The 19,549-nt window shown below is 46.0% G+C and overlaps 1 protein-coding gene across 1 annotated transcript in view; it reads right to left on the bottom strand.

Moving 5' to 3' along the window:
• Window positions 1-10,451: 10,451 nt before the first annotated feature.
• The window catches only part of CDH26 (cadherin 26), a 73,684-nt gene continuing 64,586 nt past the window's right edge, over window positions 10,452-19,549 (bottom strand). The window contains 2 exon segments of the mRNA XM_036825156.1: window positions 10,452-10,690; window positions 16,635-16,694. Of these exon segments, the coding sequence (XP_036681051.1) occupies window positions 10,452-10,690; window positions 16,635-16,694 (299 nt within the window).

Below are 19,549 nucleotides of genomic sequence, written 5' to 3'. Positions count from 1 at the left end.
TCTATAGACACAAAGCCTTCATTTATTGAGATAACTTCTCCCCAGAGGTGCCACCGCTACTCAGCCTAGCCTGCACAATGCCGGTGACATGCCCTCAAGTCAGCAGCAGCTGTCATGTGATGGGCAGGCTGGACCTTACAGTGACCGCCCACCTGCCACACTCCCATGAAACAGGTGGACAGTGCAGCTGGAGATGCGCTTTGAGAAAATTTTCTCCCCAGTCGCGTTATAGAGAGCATTATGTAAATCTTTTGAATGGCATCCTCTTTGGACAAACAGCCTAAAATTGGCAGGGATGGGAAATATAATAAGCGTACTTACAAGATCATTCAGACAAATATAACTGTTTCCAGTCTTCCTGCCTCACCAGTCGAGACAGTGCAAATGAATTCCAAGCGGTACATAAAGAGAGGAGAAACAACACACGTGTGCACACAAGGATGTGAAATTTCAGGTGTCTCTGGGCAAGAAATACACTCACTATTTCAGACCTCTTTTCCAGCGCTCCAGCCAGCTCCTAGTGACTGTCGGCTGTGCTGTTTATGTGCCCATAGGAAAATGAAACTAGAGCTTTCCTGTTGAAAGGGCCCTTAAAGACACCTCGCTTCACACCCTTGCTCACAGAAGGGGAAACTGAGGCCAGAGAGGAGACAAAACCTTAATGTATTCCTTGCTCATGACCTGGGCCACCCGGAAATACACCTGTCTTAGAAATGGAATGAATTTCTTCATTCTGTTTCAAGACCTGCAATTTTCTCCATTTTAAAATTCCACGTGCCGTTAGGCCCTTAATTTAAAATTAACAACATTAATCAAGAAGCATTTGTTGTCTGAATAAGTCGATGTTTGAGATTTTGGAAAGAGTTTAAAAAAATTCTTTGCCTTTAGGGAAAAAGATAGAAATAGAGTCTGTGGCAGGAAACAAATACGTTTATATTTGACATTAACAAAAACAGATGACCCAATAATATACCCCACTCACCGGAAGTGTGGCCAACTGCAAGAAATGAAGATTTGGAGAATGTTTCTTTATTTTCTATGATGCTGTTATTTACTACACAGTCCTTTATGCTGCGACAAGCTTTTGGGTGAAGATAGATCCTTATAGTGGGGGGACGACCACAACGAGGGGTGTTTGGCAGGCTCTAAGTGGGCTGGTGATCACCTACCCTGGCCCGGGAGATCGTAGGTATAAATCCTAGAGGAGCAGCTATCAAACCTCTTGCTCTCAGGATGCCTTTCCACTCGCAAACTTTATGCAGAACCCAAAGAACTGTTGCTTATGTGGTTATATTTACTGATGCTTACCATGATAGAAATTAAGACTGGGAATTTTTTTTTTGGCCACGCCACATGGCTTGTGGGATCCTAGTTCCCTGACCAGGGATCGAACCTGGGCCTCCTGCAGTGGAAGCACGGACTCCTAACCACTGGACCGCCAGGGAATTCCCAAGACTGGGAAATTTTAAACGTATTTCTCAATTCATTAAAGTTAATGATAAATCCATTACATGTTAATATAAATCACACATGTCTCTGAAAAATAAACATATTTTTCAAAATTCCATTCAGTTTGAAGAACGGCACTATTTTATGTTTTTTGCAAATCTTTTGGCTGTCCGGCTTAAAAGAAGACAGCTGGATTCTCCTCTCTGATTCCGAATTCAGTCTGTTGTAAATGTTATTTGGTTAAAGTATGTGAAGCAATTCTGGCCTCACATAGGTATATATGGAAAGGGAGGAATATTTTAATAGCCTGGAACAGATAAGTGTGGGTATTCTTTTTGACATCACACCAAAACTTGACAAGTGGTCCTTTTTTAACAGTTACTTGCAAAGTGGAATCTGAAAGCATATTAATGAACTTTCCTTACTCTGTTCCATTAAAACCATTTGAGTCTCTTGCATTGCAGATGACTCTCACCTGTGCATGATTTTGGACCGTGATGTCTTAATCAGTAGGAAACTCAGCTCTCTGAGCAACGAAGATCTTCCAAATGTTGACATATTTCATTCTACAAAATCAAAAAATCACATTCGTCAATCTGTCCACCGATATCAGCAGAAAATCTTTACCTGTTGGGAAGCTGTCAAGCTCGGAGTAGCAGACACAAATTTTCCAAAATTCTAATTTTTGCTTGAGAGCTTAAATTTTATCGTCGGCAACATGACACTGTCCATTGTTTTTCTCCAAGTGACGGGCTGACTCTGTTCATTCCCAAGGACCTGTCTGTCAACTACCTGATCCCGAACAGCCATGGTCAGTCAGTCGTTCTTTCGAGGAAAATCCTGCTTCATAAAAGAGTGGCCTGTTCAGCTGTCGACTCTGATAATCACAAACGCGCTCTTCTTTGAGACAAACCTTCTACACTGAAGGGCAGCACTGGGGTTCACGCATACCTCCCATGTAGACACAGAGTGCTTAAAAGATAGACATGCAGGTGTGGCAATGGGATAAATAACATTTCCTGCCTCGCCCATCCTCAAGTGATTTCAATAACTAAGTGAATTCACCAGTTACATCATTCTTAAACGAGACTGGCTTTTTTTCTTTTCCTTCCTCCCTCCCTTCCTTCTTCTTTCCTGCGCGTGCGTGGTGATGAAGGATGCATGACTATCAGAGGAACTTGTGCCATGGCCTCCACTGGTGCTGAGGCATCAGCAGTTTTGTCACCAGTCTTTGGTACCATCAGTGCAAATGTCACACAGCAAAACAGACAAATAGTGTCTTAGATTATTATGAACGTGTTTGGCCTTGTGGAGTCTCTGATAGGGTCAGGGACCACAGTGAACTAAAGTGAAAACCGGGGTCCAGAAAAATTTTCTATGTGCATATGGATGTTTATAACCACAGCATCTTTTTTGTGTGTGTGTGATAACAAACAACTGGAAATAAGCTAAATGACCATCATTAGGAGAACGATAAATAAATTGTCCTCTATTCATATAGTGAAATGCTATACGGCAGTGAAAATGAATGAAATAGAACTATGGGTGTCACACACATGCACATACATGCACACACATACACATAGACATACAGACACACATGTTTTGTGTTGGTTTGACATCCATTGCAGGGCTTGTCTCTTTCTGTTGGTACTTCAACACTCTTACTGTACATGTTTGGGGTTTTTTTTCTGAGGGGGAAATTTGTTGAGATAAAAATGATAAACAATTCTCAATGTAAATAATTATGTAAATGTAAAGTACCAAATTCCTTAATTTTATTGATTATTGTATGGTAAAGTCTAAAAATAAGGTAAAAATAAAAGAAAAAACAAAAAAAAAGCCCACTTGAATTCCACCACCAATTAACATTTGGTGCTATTTTACATGTGCCCATGTAAATACATTTGTGCTCATCCTGAATAGACAGTTTGATTACCCATTTATTATGTCATGCTAACATAACAGTAACATTTAGAGTTTTAAATGTCCCTACCGTTGGTAATACTTAATCAGAATTCTCCTACAGTTACAGAAGGGAAGTGGTAATCATGAATTGAGATGTCAAGAACAAGAAATTATAGTTATCAAAACTGAATGCAGTTCCTTTTTTCCCCTTTCTAATTCTAGAAGATTTGTGTGACTTCAGGCAGCTTCTACCTGATTCTGCTAAGTACATTCCCTACTAATTAATGTCATTTTTATTTTTAAGGTCAACATCGTCAACAGTGTCCCACAAGAAAATGATGGTCTTACTAATCAAACAAAGGTGGGGTTTGGAATTCAGTTTCTTGCTAAACCAAGTGAGACTGTACTTTACTTAGAAGCTGGATTGCAATTTTGAGTTTTTCAGTGCCCTGTCAATATTTGGTTGGCACAAAATAAATTAGTAACTAGATGTGGCCTTTTAGAATCTCAAAGGACTGAAGAGAATTGCAGACGATGCTTTTATGTCTAATTAGAACACGAGCAATCTGTGAACATCAGGAATCAAGCATACGGTGCTGGCCCAGAGGTTTGCCCACACTCTTTTCTTCTTTAGGGAATTAGAAACAGCAGACTTGCTATTTTCCAGTGTGCAAGTACAGGGCAGTGCAGGGATGCTGTCACCAGCACCATCATGAGGTTTTGTTGTATCCTCATCCACCTTATGATGATTCCCTTCCTGTAGTTCTTGTGATCAACTCACTTTCTAATTACATAATTTTTTTAAAGTACATTTTTGTGAATCAAAATGAATGTGACTAGAAACCGGCTATACTGTAAAATATATAAAAAACAAATGAAACCACATAGTTAAATTCTATCTATATTCCCTTGCCTGACAAATCTCTGACCCTAACGTCTGAGTCTAAGTCTCTGTTACAAGGGACTCGAGTAAACAGAGAGGAATTCAAGACCCAACTGCACTGAACGGAGACTTTCTCACCAAGGATTTCAGAAAGATGGAGGGAGAAATAGAGGGGCAGTAAATCTCCCATTAATTCAATAACTCTGTGCATGTCTACTTTAGAGCAGGCGCTAGCACACATTAGGCAATGACCTTTAGTGCTGTGTCTTCATGGCCCCTGAAATTACCTCATGAGCCACATAAAAATGTAAAATCCTTGGGTGTCACATGCCCCCCAGTTTAGAACTGACTCTGTGGTTGTAGAGAGAATGGGCACTTGGAATTGCTGAGCATCGGAGACTGTTGTGAGGACGGGAGAGAAAAGGGGTATCAGTCACTGCGCCCCAGCACTGCCAACACCCTCCTCCTCATCACGGTCACTGTGGTTTCCAGGGAGACAGCCGGCCTCTACGGCGATCCAAGGGAAGATGGATTATCACGGCCTTGGAGCTGGAGGGGGAAGAGTCGGGACTCTTTCCCAAACTTGCGGGTGAGGTAAGGCAGCTGCTCTGCGGAAGGGCCCCGTCATCCACCATGCTCCCCGATTAAGCACGCCCCTGTTGGCAGGAGGCTACGGAGGCCGGGTAGTGGAGCGCTAGGGGCAGCACTGGCCAGGGTCAGGAGTCAGGAGGCCTGGGTCCTAGAGCCCACCTGCCTCTACCTGAGTGTGTGACTTTGGATAAATCGCTGCTCCATGTGAGAGTGAGCTGAGAAAGTCAGAATCACATATGTACACGCAGGGCTGATTCACTTTGCTGCACAGCAGAAACTAACACAACTTGTAAAGCAACTATACTCCAATAAATATTAATTAAAAAAAAAAGTATCACACATGGCAACAAGCTGGTTAGTTCCAGCCTGCAGGCCTGTTTTATTTGGCCCAGTAAAGTCTGCTTTTTAAAAAATCATTATTTAAAAATAATAAGGATGACTTCCCTGGTGGCGCAGTGGTTAAGAATCCGCCTGCCAATGCAGGGAACACGGGTTCGAGCCCTGGTCCAGGAAGATCCCAAATGCCGCAGAGCACCTAAACCCCTGCGCCACAACTACTGAGCCTGCGCTCTAGAGCCCGCAAGCCACAACTACTGAGCCCATGTGCCACAACTACCGAAGCCTGCACGCCTAGAGCCCATGCTCCGCAACAAGAGAAGCCACTGCAATGAGAAGCCCGTGCACCACAACGAAGAGTAGCCCCTGCACGTCGTAAGTAGAGAAAGCCCGCGCGCAGCAACGAAGAAACAAAGCGGCCAAAACTAAGTAAATTAATTTTAAAAAAATACTTTATAAAAAAATATAATAAGGAGATTGTGGCTACCAGAGGCTGGGGGGTGGGAGCAAAAGGGAGAGTAAAAAAAATAACATAAAGTGAAACAGTGATTGCCAGAGGCTGGTGGGGAGGGGTCATGGGGAATTATTGTTTAATGGGTACAGAGGTTCAGTTTTGCCAAATGACAAGCATTTTGGAGATGGATGGTGGTGATGGCTGCACAACAATATAAATGTACTTAACGTCACTGAATTGTGCACTTAAAAATGGTTAAGATAGTAAATTTTATGTTACATGTATTGTACCATGATTTTAAAAATTGGAAAAAATAGGGCGATTGTATTAAAAATTCTGCACTTCTAGAGGCTTTTTAAAAATGGGAAGATCTGATTCCTTGGAGGGTACATCCCCACATGGTAGGAATTTGCTGGGGCTTGAGTTACCCAGGGCATCACAGTCCCCACCACTCCCTATTGTCTCCCTCACTTTGAGGTTTGAGTGTCAACTGAGGCACCAAAGAAGTCCCATGGGGATGTTGGATGCCAGGATTTTTATACTCGGCCCCTGCTGTTCGTTTCCACCACCTTCCTGACCTCCATGGGTCTTTGAGTTACATACTAAGTCCCCTACAGCTCTGACGTTCTATGATTCCTAGAAAAAAATTTCAAATGATTCATATTTGTTCAATATTTATAAAAATAATATATACCTACTGAAAAAAACCCATCTATAGACAGTTTGGAAGGCCCAGCGGTTAACAGTGAATACTCCCAAGAGTCAGGGGACTCAGTGGGTTCGTATTCCAGATGTACCACATCCTCACTATACAAATTAGATAGACTTTTTGTCTCCTCATCTGTACAATGTGGTCAACGATAGTACCTTCATTATAGGGTTGTTAAAAGATTAAGCAGGTTAGTGCAAGTAAGGCATATATAAGCTGGCTCCTTCTAAGCAATTTGTAAAGTTAGCTGTATGATTATTACTCTTCTTTGGAGGGATAATCAGTATGGACAACTTGGTATGTACCCTTCCAGATATTTCTTTGCACATTCACTGCTATGAACCTGTATGAACAAAATGGGATCACACTGAGCATATTGTCCCGCTGGTTGCCTTTCTTGTTTTACCATGTGTCACACCCCTCATTCTGGGGCAGGACATATAAATCCTGAAACGCAGCAGAGCCCCATGCCACGTGAGGGGAGAACCATTACACGATTATTTCCATAGGGACGGACATTTATGTTGTTTCCAATTTTTCACTATTACAAACCAAACTGCTGCTATATCCCTTGTTCCTTCATCTTTACCTATCTGTTTATTTCTTTAGGGTAAATTCTCAGATCTGTAATTGCTGGGTATGGTTCTTTAAAAATGCCTTTGAATCTTAGCCTAGATATTTGATAGGCGTAGTGGCTTATTCTCACCCTCATTTTTCCCTTATTTTTTTTCCTTCCAGCTGTTCAATAATCTGTCTGCTGACATGGAATTAATATATTTAATCAGTGGACCTGGTGTAGATAAATATCCAGAGATTGGTTTGTTTTCTATAGACGATAATGTGAATGGAAAAATATGTTCACCGCCCTGTTGATCGAGAGAAAACACCATCTTTTACGGTACTTAAAATTTGATACATTCTAAGCTTGGATTTATTGTAAAAGTCTTGCAGGAATATTGTATTCGGTAAGCATTCTGTAAGCTGGCTGTGTGCCAGGTTCTGGGAGACTGACATCTTATAAAATGTGGCATGCTTTAGAAGTGAGCCTGGGACACAGAGGTTAATTTTGTAATCTTCTTTCCCAGTTCTGGACTTTGGCTTTGTAATCATATCTGTAATCTGTGAACTGCTACAGGTCTCCCTTCTAATGACCAGTATGCTGATATGATTCAGGATATCTGAAAGCATTTGGCTATAGAGCGACAGAATGTTTATAAAATGGGCTGATTTAGTCTTTGATGAGTCACAGTTGAAATCTATGGAGAGAAGCTACAAACAGACTCCATGGATTGCATAATGAATGAGGAATTGCAGCCCTTGGTGATGGTTTCTTACTGTGAGTCTAGGTGTTCTTTATGATTTCATCACCCTAATACCATGGTCTACCATGAAGCTGAAATTCAAGTTCTAAACCGCAAAGGAAATTCGAAATAAAAATGCCCCAAACCACACGGTGGTATCTCGTCCTCCCAGCCTAAGCTTAACGGGCTTCTTAGGAAGTCTGCAGCCTTTGTTCTGGTTTGACGTCTGCTGGAACCTGGGCTTGGGTCTCAGGCCTGCTTGGCTACACATTGCCTCCTTCAGGGGGGAAGAAGTAATTTGTGAAGGTTTTCTCCAGTGACTCAAAATTTTTATATACGAAGTAAACTATATACGCTTAACTCACTGATGGGCTTGGACTCTCTAATTTTTAAACAGGCAGAAATTCTCCCAGCCTCCAAAAGACATGCAGAGATGACTGTCTAGGTCTTCTCTCTCCATATAATCCCTCACCCCCCTCCACAAAATGTGCAGTGTTTGTTAAAAAGAAGGAATATACAGTGGTCATAAAGGAGACCCCGGGACAGCACTTCTCAATCTCTACTGAGCAAATAGGTCACCTAGGAATCTGGTTAAAATGTGGGTTCTGTTTCAGTAGGTGGGGCAGGGCCTGAGGTCCAGCATCTCTCACAAGCTCCCAGGACACGCTGCTGCTACTGGCCCACGGGCCTCTGCAGGTTGACTGTGGAGGACCCAGGACACAATAGTTAACAGGCATGAGCTGTGCAAGGATGGAGCAAAACATGTAGTGCTGAAGGGGTTTTTTGGTTGTTGTTGTTTGATTGCTTTTAACATCTTTAATAACGCACTAAGGTTGACATTCACAATGTTTAATATGGGACTTTGTGCCTGGAAGCTGATGATACTAAAACCACATCCCTAAGAGTGTTTTCTGAAGTGTGAGGTTGAGATGGAACAGGTTGGCTGGTCACAGAAAGGTCCCAGGGACCATTCAGAGCCAAAGGGACAGCATGTGGGGGAAATAAACTGCGTCCCCATTGGTTCTGCTGCATCAAGATCCAAGGCCCCGTGCTTGGAGCTCCCTGGCTAGATTAAATCCGTGTTTCCATCCCCCGAAGCATCATCATACTTGTCCTTTCACATCGATTTCTGCAATTATTTACTAGCTGGTCCCCTCTGACTGTAAACTTTCATGAGGGAAGGTACAGGATGGGGACTCCAAGGCCTGCCTCCACTGCCCCGAGGCTCTCGGTCCTATTACCTGCTTTACTTTCTCCTCAACACCTTTCATGACCTGAAATGTACACCTGGATGGAGGTCTTCACAGCCCTGCCGGTCCCCCTTCACCCATCACAGCACCGCCTGGCCCTGGCGACTGCCGAGTGTGAGAACCCTGCCCAGCCTCGGTGCATCTGAGCGGGACTTACATCTCCCACATTCTCTTTGCTCTATGTTCCAGGTCAGGGCTGGCCAGGAGAGAAGTCTCTGGGCCATCTGGAAGGCAGACATGAAGCGGCGTGAAATGGGCTCTGATGGGCCAGGCCTGGTGGAAGCTCCTGCTTGTTGCCTCTGATGGGGCCTCACCTGATTGTCCTGGGGCAGCAACGGGACCAGCGGCTCCTCCAGCGCCAGTGAGTCGAGGACCAGGTGCATGACCAGCAACGTGTGAGGACGGCCATCAAGTCAAGCATCTGGTTGACGTAGAGGTGGTGTGAGACAGAGGCAGGTTCTAGCCCATCCTGTGGGCTGCAGTTTCTCCCCGCCCCTCCTGCTTTGTGTGCTGCCCTGCTCACCCCGGGAACTTCAGGCCAACCACCTAATGTGAAGGCATCAGCCTTCCGGAGACTCGCTCACCTCCTTCATCACTGCATAAGGTCGAGCCCCATCATAAATCTTATCCCAAATCGCTCACAGGGTTCGATCAAGGAAGCACAACTGCTTATCAACACAGCCCCGGACTAGATGGTCCCTGAGGCCACGATTAAATTCTGGGGGTCACAGGTCAACGTGAGAATCGCATGAAAGCTATGCGCTCCGTCACAGACACATACTTGGATATAAGATGTTTGGCCCAAAAGTGGGTGTTTGACCAGTGGGTCTCAAGCTTTGATGTGCACACATGTCACCTGGGGATCTTGGTCTCTTATTGAAATGCAGACACAGGGGCTGCAGTTCTGGAGTGGGGCCCAATATTCAGCATTTCTAACAAGCTCCCCAGGCAGTGCCAGCACTGCTGGTCCACGGACCACACTTTGAGTAGCCAGGTGTCAGAGGGTTCGCGGACCGCATGTGAGGAGAGGTCCACAAAGGTTTGCCCAATAGTTTGACTGAAGAGTTTGTCCAAACTTTCACACATGGGGAGAGGCACAGTGTGAGACACATAGCAGATTCTCGATAAATATTTGCTGAACAGATGAATAACGTGCAGTTTTCACAACAGTTCATCCTAAGTTGATCTCCCTTGGCCATCTGGACCTCCACGCTCCCTGTTACGCCTCACACCATTCATTTGTGGGTGTTCAAGGACCATGGACCCCTGTCACCAGTATCTTCACCACAGTCTAGTCAGAAAAGTGAGCCAATGGCTCAAAGGCTGTGGGCACGGCTCTCAGAAGCAAAGAAGAAAGGTAAGGGCAGAAGGTTCGGGTTTGGGCAAGCATGTTTCAACTCAGGCTCCCAGGGCCCCAGCCCAGACCTGCCGAAAGAGGCTCTGGAGGTGGGACCCAGGCACCTGCATGTTAACAAGCTCCCCGTCTGGCACATTCCATCCATCGTTGCTGTGTATCCTGTAGCCATCCGTCCTTAGCATGAACCAGCAAGGGGCTTTGTCCACTAATCTGCTACTGCAGCTCACTCTGATGAAGTGTCCAGCTCGTGCCAGGCGCCGTGTCGTGTACCACAGAAGCAGGTAAGACAGCACTTGCCCCCAGAAGGCTGGCCTGCAGCGGGCTAGGTAGGCAGACAAGCCAGGAGGGGCCATACTTCCCCAGCGCCACGTGAGGGGCGGTGTGAGGAGCCGGGGGCCAGAGGAGAAACACGACCTGGTCGTGGATGCTGGCCAGGCCATCCCAGCTGGCACCTGCAGGCCAAGCATGGGAGAGGCAGGCTGGAGGGGCACACCCAGAGCCTGGTCTGCCCTCCAAGAACACAGCATGTCAAAGCTGCACCTCATGGCCCAACCCTTATGCAATGGGCGTGAATGGCCCATATTCTGTAAGTACCCGGGAAGCGTTGGAATATCACCTGCTCTTTAGAACCTAAATGAATATCGCCCATCTGAAGACAGTTTGCAATAAAATAGTCTTTACCATTATTGAGAGTTTGACCTGATCCTGCCAACCCCCCATGCTTGATTTAAAATCCTTCCATCTAGAATTATTAGTTAAGGGCAGTTTATCAAAGTAAAGATGGATCGTGTTAGCAGATTTTGCTGCTGGCATTCAGAAAAACGTGTTATCCCCCGCCATTCAGCAAAAGTTCTTTAATCACGGTTGAATGAAGGTTACCAGCTTTGAATTATTAGTTAATGGCATCTCTGCAAAAGAATGATTTATTGGGCACCTAAACTTTGCAAACGAACGCAGATCCTGAATTGCTGGGTATTTCATCCAAAGCTGAAATGTGCATTATTTGGACAATCTGTCTTCACAGTGAAAACAAAGTCCAAAGCAGAGGCTAACGTTTAGCCTTGAGCTCCTATCTCTCTGTGCATTCGAGATGTTGGGGAGACAGAAGCCTGAGGCACAGTGGAGTCCCCAAGTTTTCTGTTCACCTACAGCCTGGAAAGCGCCCCCTCAGCAGGCCTCGCCACTTTGGAGCAGTCATCAAGAGAGAAGCATGCTTTCAGTGACTGTGACTTGGTCACCCTTCTCTAGGGCCCTGTCCTGAAACACCAGCCCAGCCGGGCCAGCACCATTCACTGTCCCACACATACCAGGGACCTGACACCAGCCCCCAGCCCAGCCCTTCCCGAGAGGGACAACTCGCCATTAGGCACCACTCACCTGGACCCCCCTCAACCCTGCCTGTCAGCACAGCGGTTCTCAGGGACGGAAGTGAGGGGGACCTGTCATCTACCTCAGCCATCGTTCTCAGACTTCCGAGGATCAGAGCCCTCGGGAGGGCTTGCTAACACACAGAGCGCTGGCGCCACCCTGGTTTCTGAGCCTGTAGATCCGGGGCTGGGCCTCAGAATGTGCACTTTAAGGAGCTCCTGGGTGACGCCACTGCTGCTGGGCCAGGGGCACCCTGCTTTGAGAACTGCTACTCTAGTCTGAGCCAGAGGCTTCTGGGCCAGGACAAAGGTCACCAGGAGCCCTGGATAACACCCCACAAGGGATCCAAAGTGTGGCTTCTATTTTAGCCTCAGGATTCTGGCCAAATCCTACCTTCAAAAATAACTAGACTGAGGATCATGACCCGGCCTTATTAATCATGGCCCATGAGATCACTCAGTGCACCGGACGAGGGCTCCCTGCCTGCCCAGACCTGGGATTATCAACCCAGGCAGGTCAGCAGTGCCCGAGGACCCTGGGCCAATCCCCGCTCTCCCCTGACGAGCAGTGAGGTGTAAGCAGCCCGCGGGGCCCTGGTGAGCAGAGCAGAGGCAGCAAGGGTCCGGCCAAATGAGCTTGCCATGAGGATTAATCATGATGGTACACAGAGAAGCTCTGTGTGCTTGGCACGTACTAGGTGCTCAGTTAAAGCAGCTGCCATGAAGTATACTATTAAAGAGCCGCTCCACCCGGTTCTGCCCCACGAACGTCTGCTTGAAGAGACGGCTTGTGCCCATAAATCGGTTACATAACAATCTTGCGTGTTCGTGTGATTTCTCAGTTAAGTGTCTTCCCTGTTCATAGCTGGGGCATTAATCAGCTCCCACAGCCCCTGCACCAGGCTGGTCAGAAGCAAGAGTTGGACAGAATTCCTGCCCACAGCTGTCCCTCCTCAGAAGCCGAGACATGAAAGCATGTTGCTGGCACCCAAGTTCCTGTGAGTTCTTCTTGTGACTTGCAGTGATTTCCAATGCAGCTTCCCAGAAACAGTGGGGGAGCATTTCTGAAGCCCTGTCGGGTTAAAGCCCTGCCCCTTCCATTTGAGGGGTTCATTGGCTAAGGAGCCAGCAAAGTCTTGCAGTTAAGATAGTAGAACAGACAGAGGGCTCGGCTGCACAGCTCTGAAAATCTCTTAAGCAAAGGAGCTGGAAGTGGCATTTTGTTTGAGCCTGAGTACTAAGGCCGTCCTGGCAGAAGCCGAGGCTGCGAGCATCCTGAGCTGGCTGACCTTTGTGGCTGGGCGGCCTGCCTGCTGCCCGTGTTGTATCAGCTCTCCCCGCGGCTGCCTCTGCAGAGCAGAGGCCCATAAGCCCTCGGCCCATGACCAGGGTATTTTTAGCCAATCTCCTGGTGCCCAGGGCTCTGCGGCTATGATCAGCATGGGGCCAGAGAACATTCTTGAACTGTGAGTCCCTGCTCTAGGCTGGGCTGATTCCCACGGCTACTTTAGCACTTGTGTGGCTTCCCTCCAGACCCTTACCCCAGAGCTCAAAGCTCTTCCTGACCAGTCCGGGGACAGACTTTGGCCCTGCAGGTCCTAATACTGGTAACAAATCATCCCTTCATGGTTAACAGCAGCAGGGACGCCGTTGCCCCCACTGGGAAGAATGTGACATTATTGACAAAAGAGCCATTCACACTCAGACAAACTTCAAGTGTAGAGCTTCTAAGCTGGAACGGACAGAAACACCCTCTGGCCCAGGGTTCCTGAATCATCAGCTCCCCTGGGCTTTCCACCTTCACTGTTATTACCATCCCGCTCATACTCTGTAATGTTATTGCTACTGATGCACTTTCTTAACCTGTATATTAACTTTAGCTACATCCCAAGAACTACCATATATAATATCATGGGTTTGACATGCTAGTTATTCTTTTTTTTTCCTACTATGCTTTAAAGGAACTTCTATTAAAATTTGTAGAAAGAGGAAAAGAAACTCTTCTGTGTGCCTCTGATAAGCAGTAATGAAAACAGTGGAGAGGAAATCACACTCTAGAAACACCACTGTAGTGCAGTTCCCACGGTTCACGCAGGAAAAAATATTTGTTGCCAGGCCTTGGCATATGTTATTTCCTCTGCCATGTTTTCTCTCTCTCCCTCTCTCTCTCTCTCTCTCTCTCTCTCACACACACACACACACCTCTTGCCCACCTGGATAACTGACACCTCCTCCAGGAAGCCATTTCCAAGGCCCTAACCTCCGAGAACAGACACATGGCCCCCACTACATTCTCCTTAGCCCTGGGGTGGCCTGACAATTCTATTGCCTATGATGCTCTGTTGGCTCCTTGCAAAGACCCCTTTCTGTTAAGGGGTGATGAGGAGTGTGAGCTCTGGACTCCAATGCCCCCTGTTCACTTCCTAGTGATGTGGCCTTGGGCAAGTGACTCGTCTGTTTTCCCCAAGTCTACCTCCCTCATCTACAAAATGAGGGTGATAACAGAGTGTGAGAAATAACGTAGGGAAATGTTTAACATAGGCCTGGCACTTAATCAGTGCTCAATAAATATTTGTCGAATGCATAAATGCATGAATGGATGCAGTCTGTATACAGACTGAACTTAGACAATAATCCACAACTTATTTAAGAGCTACTAACAATCTTATTTAAAATACAGGTTCCCAGACCTGTAGCCAGACTTCCTAAGTTAGATGTAGAACCTGTACTTATGCCAGCTCTCACTGTGATTGTTTCAGAACTAGCTTATTTCTTCGTAGGGGCAGTGCTCAGCGGCTGAATGACCACTGAGAATCTGTAGACGGTTCCACAGATGCAAAGTCCCCAGGTCAACTCACATTTTCCCATTACCTTCACACTGTATGCACCACTGCTTAAACTTACAGTGGAGTTCTCTCTGAAGCTATGGCAATAGGAGTTAGAAGTTAGCATTTAGAGACCCTTCCATGGGAATGTGGTGTCTAAATAATAAGTGATTATGATGATCTTGGTGGTGGTGTTGGTGATGATGGTGATGATAGTGGTGATGGTGGAGACGGTGGTGGTGGTGGTGGTGGTGGTGATGGTGATGATGATAGTGATGGTGATAGTGATGGTGGTGATAATGATGGTGATGATGGTGATGGTGGAGACGGTGATGGTGAAGCTGGTGGTAATGGTGATGAGAATGTTGATGATGGTGATACCAATGATTTCTTGAAAACCTACAAGAGAGGGATTATTGTTTTCCTCACTTTACAGACAAAGCAACAAAGGCTCAAAGTGTTGAATAAACTTAATCATACAGGAGGTGAATGATGGAGCTGATTTCAAGCCCTGGCCTTCTCCCAAACCACAGCAGATGTTCTAAACACCTACAGTATGTCTTCCATACACAGTGTTTTCATCCTCTGTGGGACACCAGGGTTGGAAATATGTTAGGGCTACATTCAATTCTTCATAATTCCACCATCTAAATCAGTCTCAGGAACTCCCTGGCAGTCCCGTGGTTAGGACTCCACGCTCTCACTGCCAAGGGCCCGGGTTCGATCCCTGGTCGGGGAACAAAAATCCCATAAGCCAGGCTTCCCTGGTGGCGCAGTGGTTGAGAATCTGCCTGCCAATGCAGGGGACACGGGTTCGAGCCCTGTTCTGGGAAGATCCCACATGCCGCGGAGCAACTGGGCCCGTGAGCCACAACTACTGAGCCTGTGTGTCTGGAGCCTGTGCTCCGCAACAAGAGAGGCCGCGATAGTGAGAGGCCCGCGCACCGCGATGAAGAGTGGCTCCCGCTTGCCGCAACTAGAGAAAGCCGTCACACAGAAACGAAGACCCAACACAGCTAAAAATAAATTAAAAAAAAAAAAATCCCATAAGCCGTGTGGCGTGGCCAAAAAAATAAATAAATCAGGGGCTTCCCTGGTGGCACAGTGGTTGAGGATACACCTGCCAATGCAGGGGACACGGGTTCGAGCCCTGGTCCGGGAAGATCCCACACGCCGCAGAGCAACTAAGCCCGTGCGCCCAACTACTAAGCCTGTGCTCTAGAGCCTGCGAGCCACAGCTACTGAAGCCGTGCACTCTGGAGCCCGTGCTCTGCAACAAGAGAAGCCACCGCAATGAGAAGCCTGACCACTGCAACAAAGAGTAGCCCCCGCTCGCCACAACTAGAGAAAAGCCCGTGCGCAGCAACGAAGATCCAACGCAGCCAAAAATAAATACATAAATTTTAAAAAAAGAAAAAAAAGATTGAATTAGATTGTGTTGTTTAAATCAATCAATCAATCAATCAGAGTCTCAAGTTTAGTTTCTGACTAACAAACACAAGAATAGAAATCCATCTCACGGTGGTGGAGAGGTAATGTGCTTTCAGTATCCATGTGCTCCTCTCCATCTCGCAGCCTCCCTTAAGTTCTGGCCGATAGAATTTAAGAGCCACTGTGATTTCTTCATCTTTTCCCTGCCGCAGCAAACTTGGAGGTCCAAATTGTACAGTTACTGGCTTTTGCCTACATGAGAAATAAACCTTTGTTGGGTTAAGGAAATTTGTGGATTTATCTGTTAAAGCTGCTTGCACTAACTTCCCTAACTAACATAGAAATTAATTTCAGGGTTAATTTCTCATTCCAACTTCTCCCATTCATTTCAACACTCAGGCCTATATGGTAGCATTTTAATAATTATAGTTATTGAATTATAATACTGTTAAATTATTTTTAAATTGTTCTTAGCCTGTACGGCTTTTGAGGAACAACTCAGTGTTTGTTCCATATTAAAAACTGACTTATAGAATGTGTCAAGCCTTCCACTCCATGTCACCAATGTTATTAAAAGCTAAGAGAAGCAGACAGCTGTCTGTTGGGGGTCTTGATTTACAAATCACGTGATAGATTAAGTTAATACGCTTCCAAAGTAGGAGATAAAATCTTCAAAAAGACAGATTCGGAAGGTGAAAATACAAAGACAGTGCTTACCTCCCGGCCCCTGATGAACACCCAGAGTGAGGGCAGGAATCATGCAGCCCTCTCACCTGTCCCCTTCCTGCTCTCCCTCAGCCTTTCTTCTAAAGAACCTTGCATATCTCGCAAAGCTGCTCACAAAATGCAACAGAAGGGAAATTACAAACAGAATTTCATGAATATTACCTTCCTTTCATCTAAAGAAACTGAGGAAGTTTTTACAAATAATTAATTAAATTCAATTAACTCTCAAGTATTAAATTTCAGATGCCTGAATCCATAACCAAATCTTTCTAAGGAGGAGAAATCTATTACATGCACAAATATAGAGACTCAAACCTCAGTGACAATAAAGAACTTTCTTGAAAGGGGGCGTTTGGGTCAAAGCCCAGTGTTTCCATTTCCCAGGCTCTGCTAGTCTTGGTTTCATCATTCCCTCATAAATATTCTGCTGCAGCCCCTGTCAGCTGTGGCCCAACTCAACAACACCATCCCTTTAAGCCACTCAAAGCACAGGGAGTAGCTCACGAGGAGGGGTCTCTGGGAAAGTTTGACTCCCAGTTAAAACTTTTGAAGCAAGTCATTTCATTTGAGGAAATTTTCTTACTCAGGCTGGTTTCTAAAAACCTGAATTAGGCACAAAAGTAACCTTATCAGTACAGGTAATTGTCCAGGGGAAGTTGTGGAGTCACAACTTGGTACAGGACCAAAGCAAGGTTATTAGAAGCCAGCCTCTGTCCTTCTCTCATCTCAGCTCCCCTTCATACTGCCTGATGTGGTGCCCTCTGCCCCCAAAGCTCTGCAGCTTCCCCTCATGGTTGCAAAGTGGCTGCAACTGCCCCTGCACTTATACCCACTCAGGTTCCAACCTTACCCAAAGACTTGAGTACAACTGGGCCTGACCCTCATTGGCTCAGATTGGCTGACATGCTCATCTCTGAGCCAATTATGGTTGCTATGCTAACTAGCTTAGGTCATTCATGATCCACCCCTAGAGCCCATGTGAGCAGGGGATGAAGAGAAAGGGAACTGCCCATAGGAATTCCCATATGTGCTTTCCCAGAAGAAGGGTGAAGAGATGCTTGTGGAAAGACAGACATACAGACAGATACCTATAATACCAACAGACCAAAGTTCCTCTGCCATAGTTGATTCTGGGTCACACTGATGTCCCTGAAAATGCTGAGACTCTGGGGGACTCAGGTGGGAAAACCATCCATCAAAATGAACCTTCAACCTTACAAGTAGATGCTGATGCCCAGACTGGGGAAGTCTCCAGCAAGGGGGTGGCAGAGCCCTGCATGGCCAGGAGCCGGACCCTTTTTCAGACCATGTGTCCCATTGTGGGCCTGTGCCTGCCTCTGGGCTCTGAGAACTCTAAAGATTCCATGTAGACTTCCTGCTAAGCATAGTGTTTAGCACAATGAGTTCACTTTTCTGGGTTGAAAGCATTTAATGTATGAGTTCGGTCTACTCTAGGTTCGTTTTGGTCAGGGGCAAGCAACTCCTGTCTAATTATCTTTATTCTGTTTTCAGTCCCTGCAAGCAGTGGCTTAAGAGCACTTCGATGACAGGACAGTGTCAACCCAGGGTAAGTCGCGTGAGGGTGGCAGCCCTGGCCCAGAGGGAGCCCTCGAGATACACAGTTTACTGCACTGCTTAATATCATGTCTCTCAGCTCATCTCAGAGAGGAAGTTCTTTTAAAACAGAGGTCATTAGCTTCTTGCCATCTGAACAGTATTTCAGAGTGGGTCTGAGTGGGACTATGGCAGGGTTTTTCAACCTTGGCACTGTTGGCCTTCTGGACTGGATCATTCTCTGTTGTGGGGACCGTCCCGTGCCCTGTGGGACGTTTAGCAGAATCCCTGGCTCCACCCACCCCTGGCCAGGAGCACCCTCTCCCAAGTCGTAACAACCAAAGTGTCTCCAGACATCACCCAGGGTCCCTGGGAGCAAAATCGCCCTGGACGGGACAACTGGCCTGTGGAAGGAGCCTTTAAAATACAACCTCCTAGAGCTCTTGGTGGCTGCTGACTTCATTAAACTGGGCTTCTCCCCACAGAGACTGCAAAATATAGAGGGAATTTCAGCTCTTGGAGGTGGTTCATTAGGACGATGTGAACAAGAATAACAACAAAGTCATTCTTTTTTCCCTCAGTTAGTTATGTAAATGATTAGTTCAGATGGAAACTGCAGGGTCTGGAGACCATGAACAGTGGACCCTGGCGATATCATTCCTCAAACCCGGGAAATGCTCACCGACCTTTCCCTGGTGAAGGCCTCCTTCATGGGCTCAGATCTATGTGTGGGTCTTCCTGATTGCCAGACATAGCGCCGTCTTGGTTAACACAAGCATCCTGGTAACACCACCTCTCCAGGTATGTGAATTCATTCTGCCACAGAATCCTAGGGGGTTTTGAACATCACAAGGCAAGAACTAAAGAATAAAAGTGATTGAGCTCAGCCGGCCCAGCTGCACAGCGATGCCCATGGGCTCAAACGTTTTGCAGGTTCTGGGCCCCATCGTCCACCTTCACCCCCATTCCCAGCCCACAGTGCTCTCTCTCAGGCTGATCCCTCACCTGTTTACCCGGCGAGGCCCTGAATGACTTTCGGCAGTTTCCAAAAACCAGATCCAAGCTCAAAATGATACTGTGTGGACAGAAACAAGGATATTTAAAAGAATCTTGTCACAGGGTAGTGACAGCCGTTTTGGAAAATAATTTTAGAACTATATTAAGCCATCATGCAGCACAGGGAAGAATGAAACATTCGCTGCACAAATATTTGAACATAATGGAAAAAATCTGTTCAATGAATAAAATTAACTAAACAAGGTAATTACTCTGAAGCATAATGCACATATTTTGTTATGTCAGTGTTTTTTCTATTTATTGGTTTGTTTTTTAGGTTATATAACCTGAGTTAATTAGTACTAAGTTTGGCTGTGAATGACAGAACACGAACCCCCAAAAAATAGAGACG

This window comes from Balaenoptera musculus, chromosome 15 (genome assembly GCF_009873245.2).
Source record: "Balaenoptera musculus isolate JJ_BM4_2016_0621 chromosome 15, mBalMus1.pri.v3, whole genome shotgun sequence".
Taxonomy (NCBI): domain Eukaryota; kingdom Metazoa; phylum Chordata; class Mammalia; order Artiodactyla; family Balaenopteridae; genus Balaenoptera; species Balaenoptera musculus.
The sequence above is the reverse complement of the archived record's forward strand: the minus strand, read 5'-3'. Positions and strand labels throughout refer to the sequence as shown.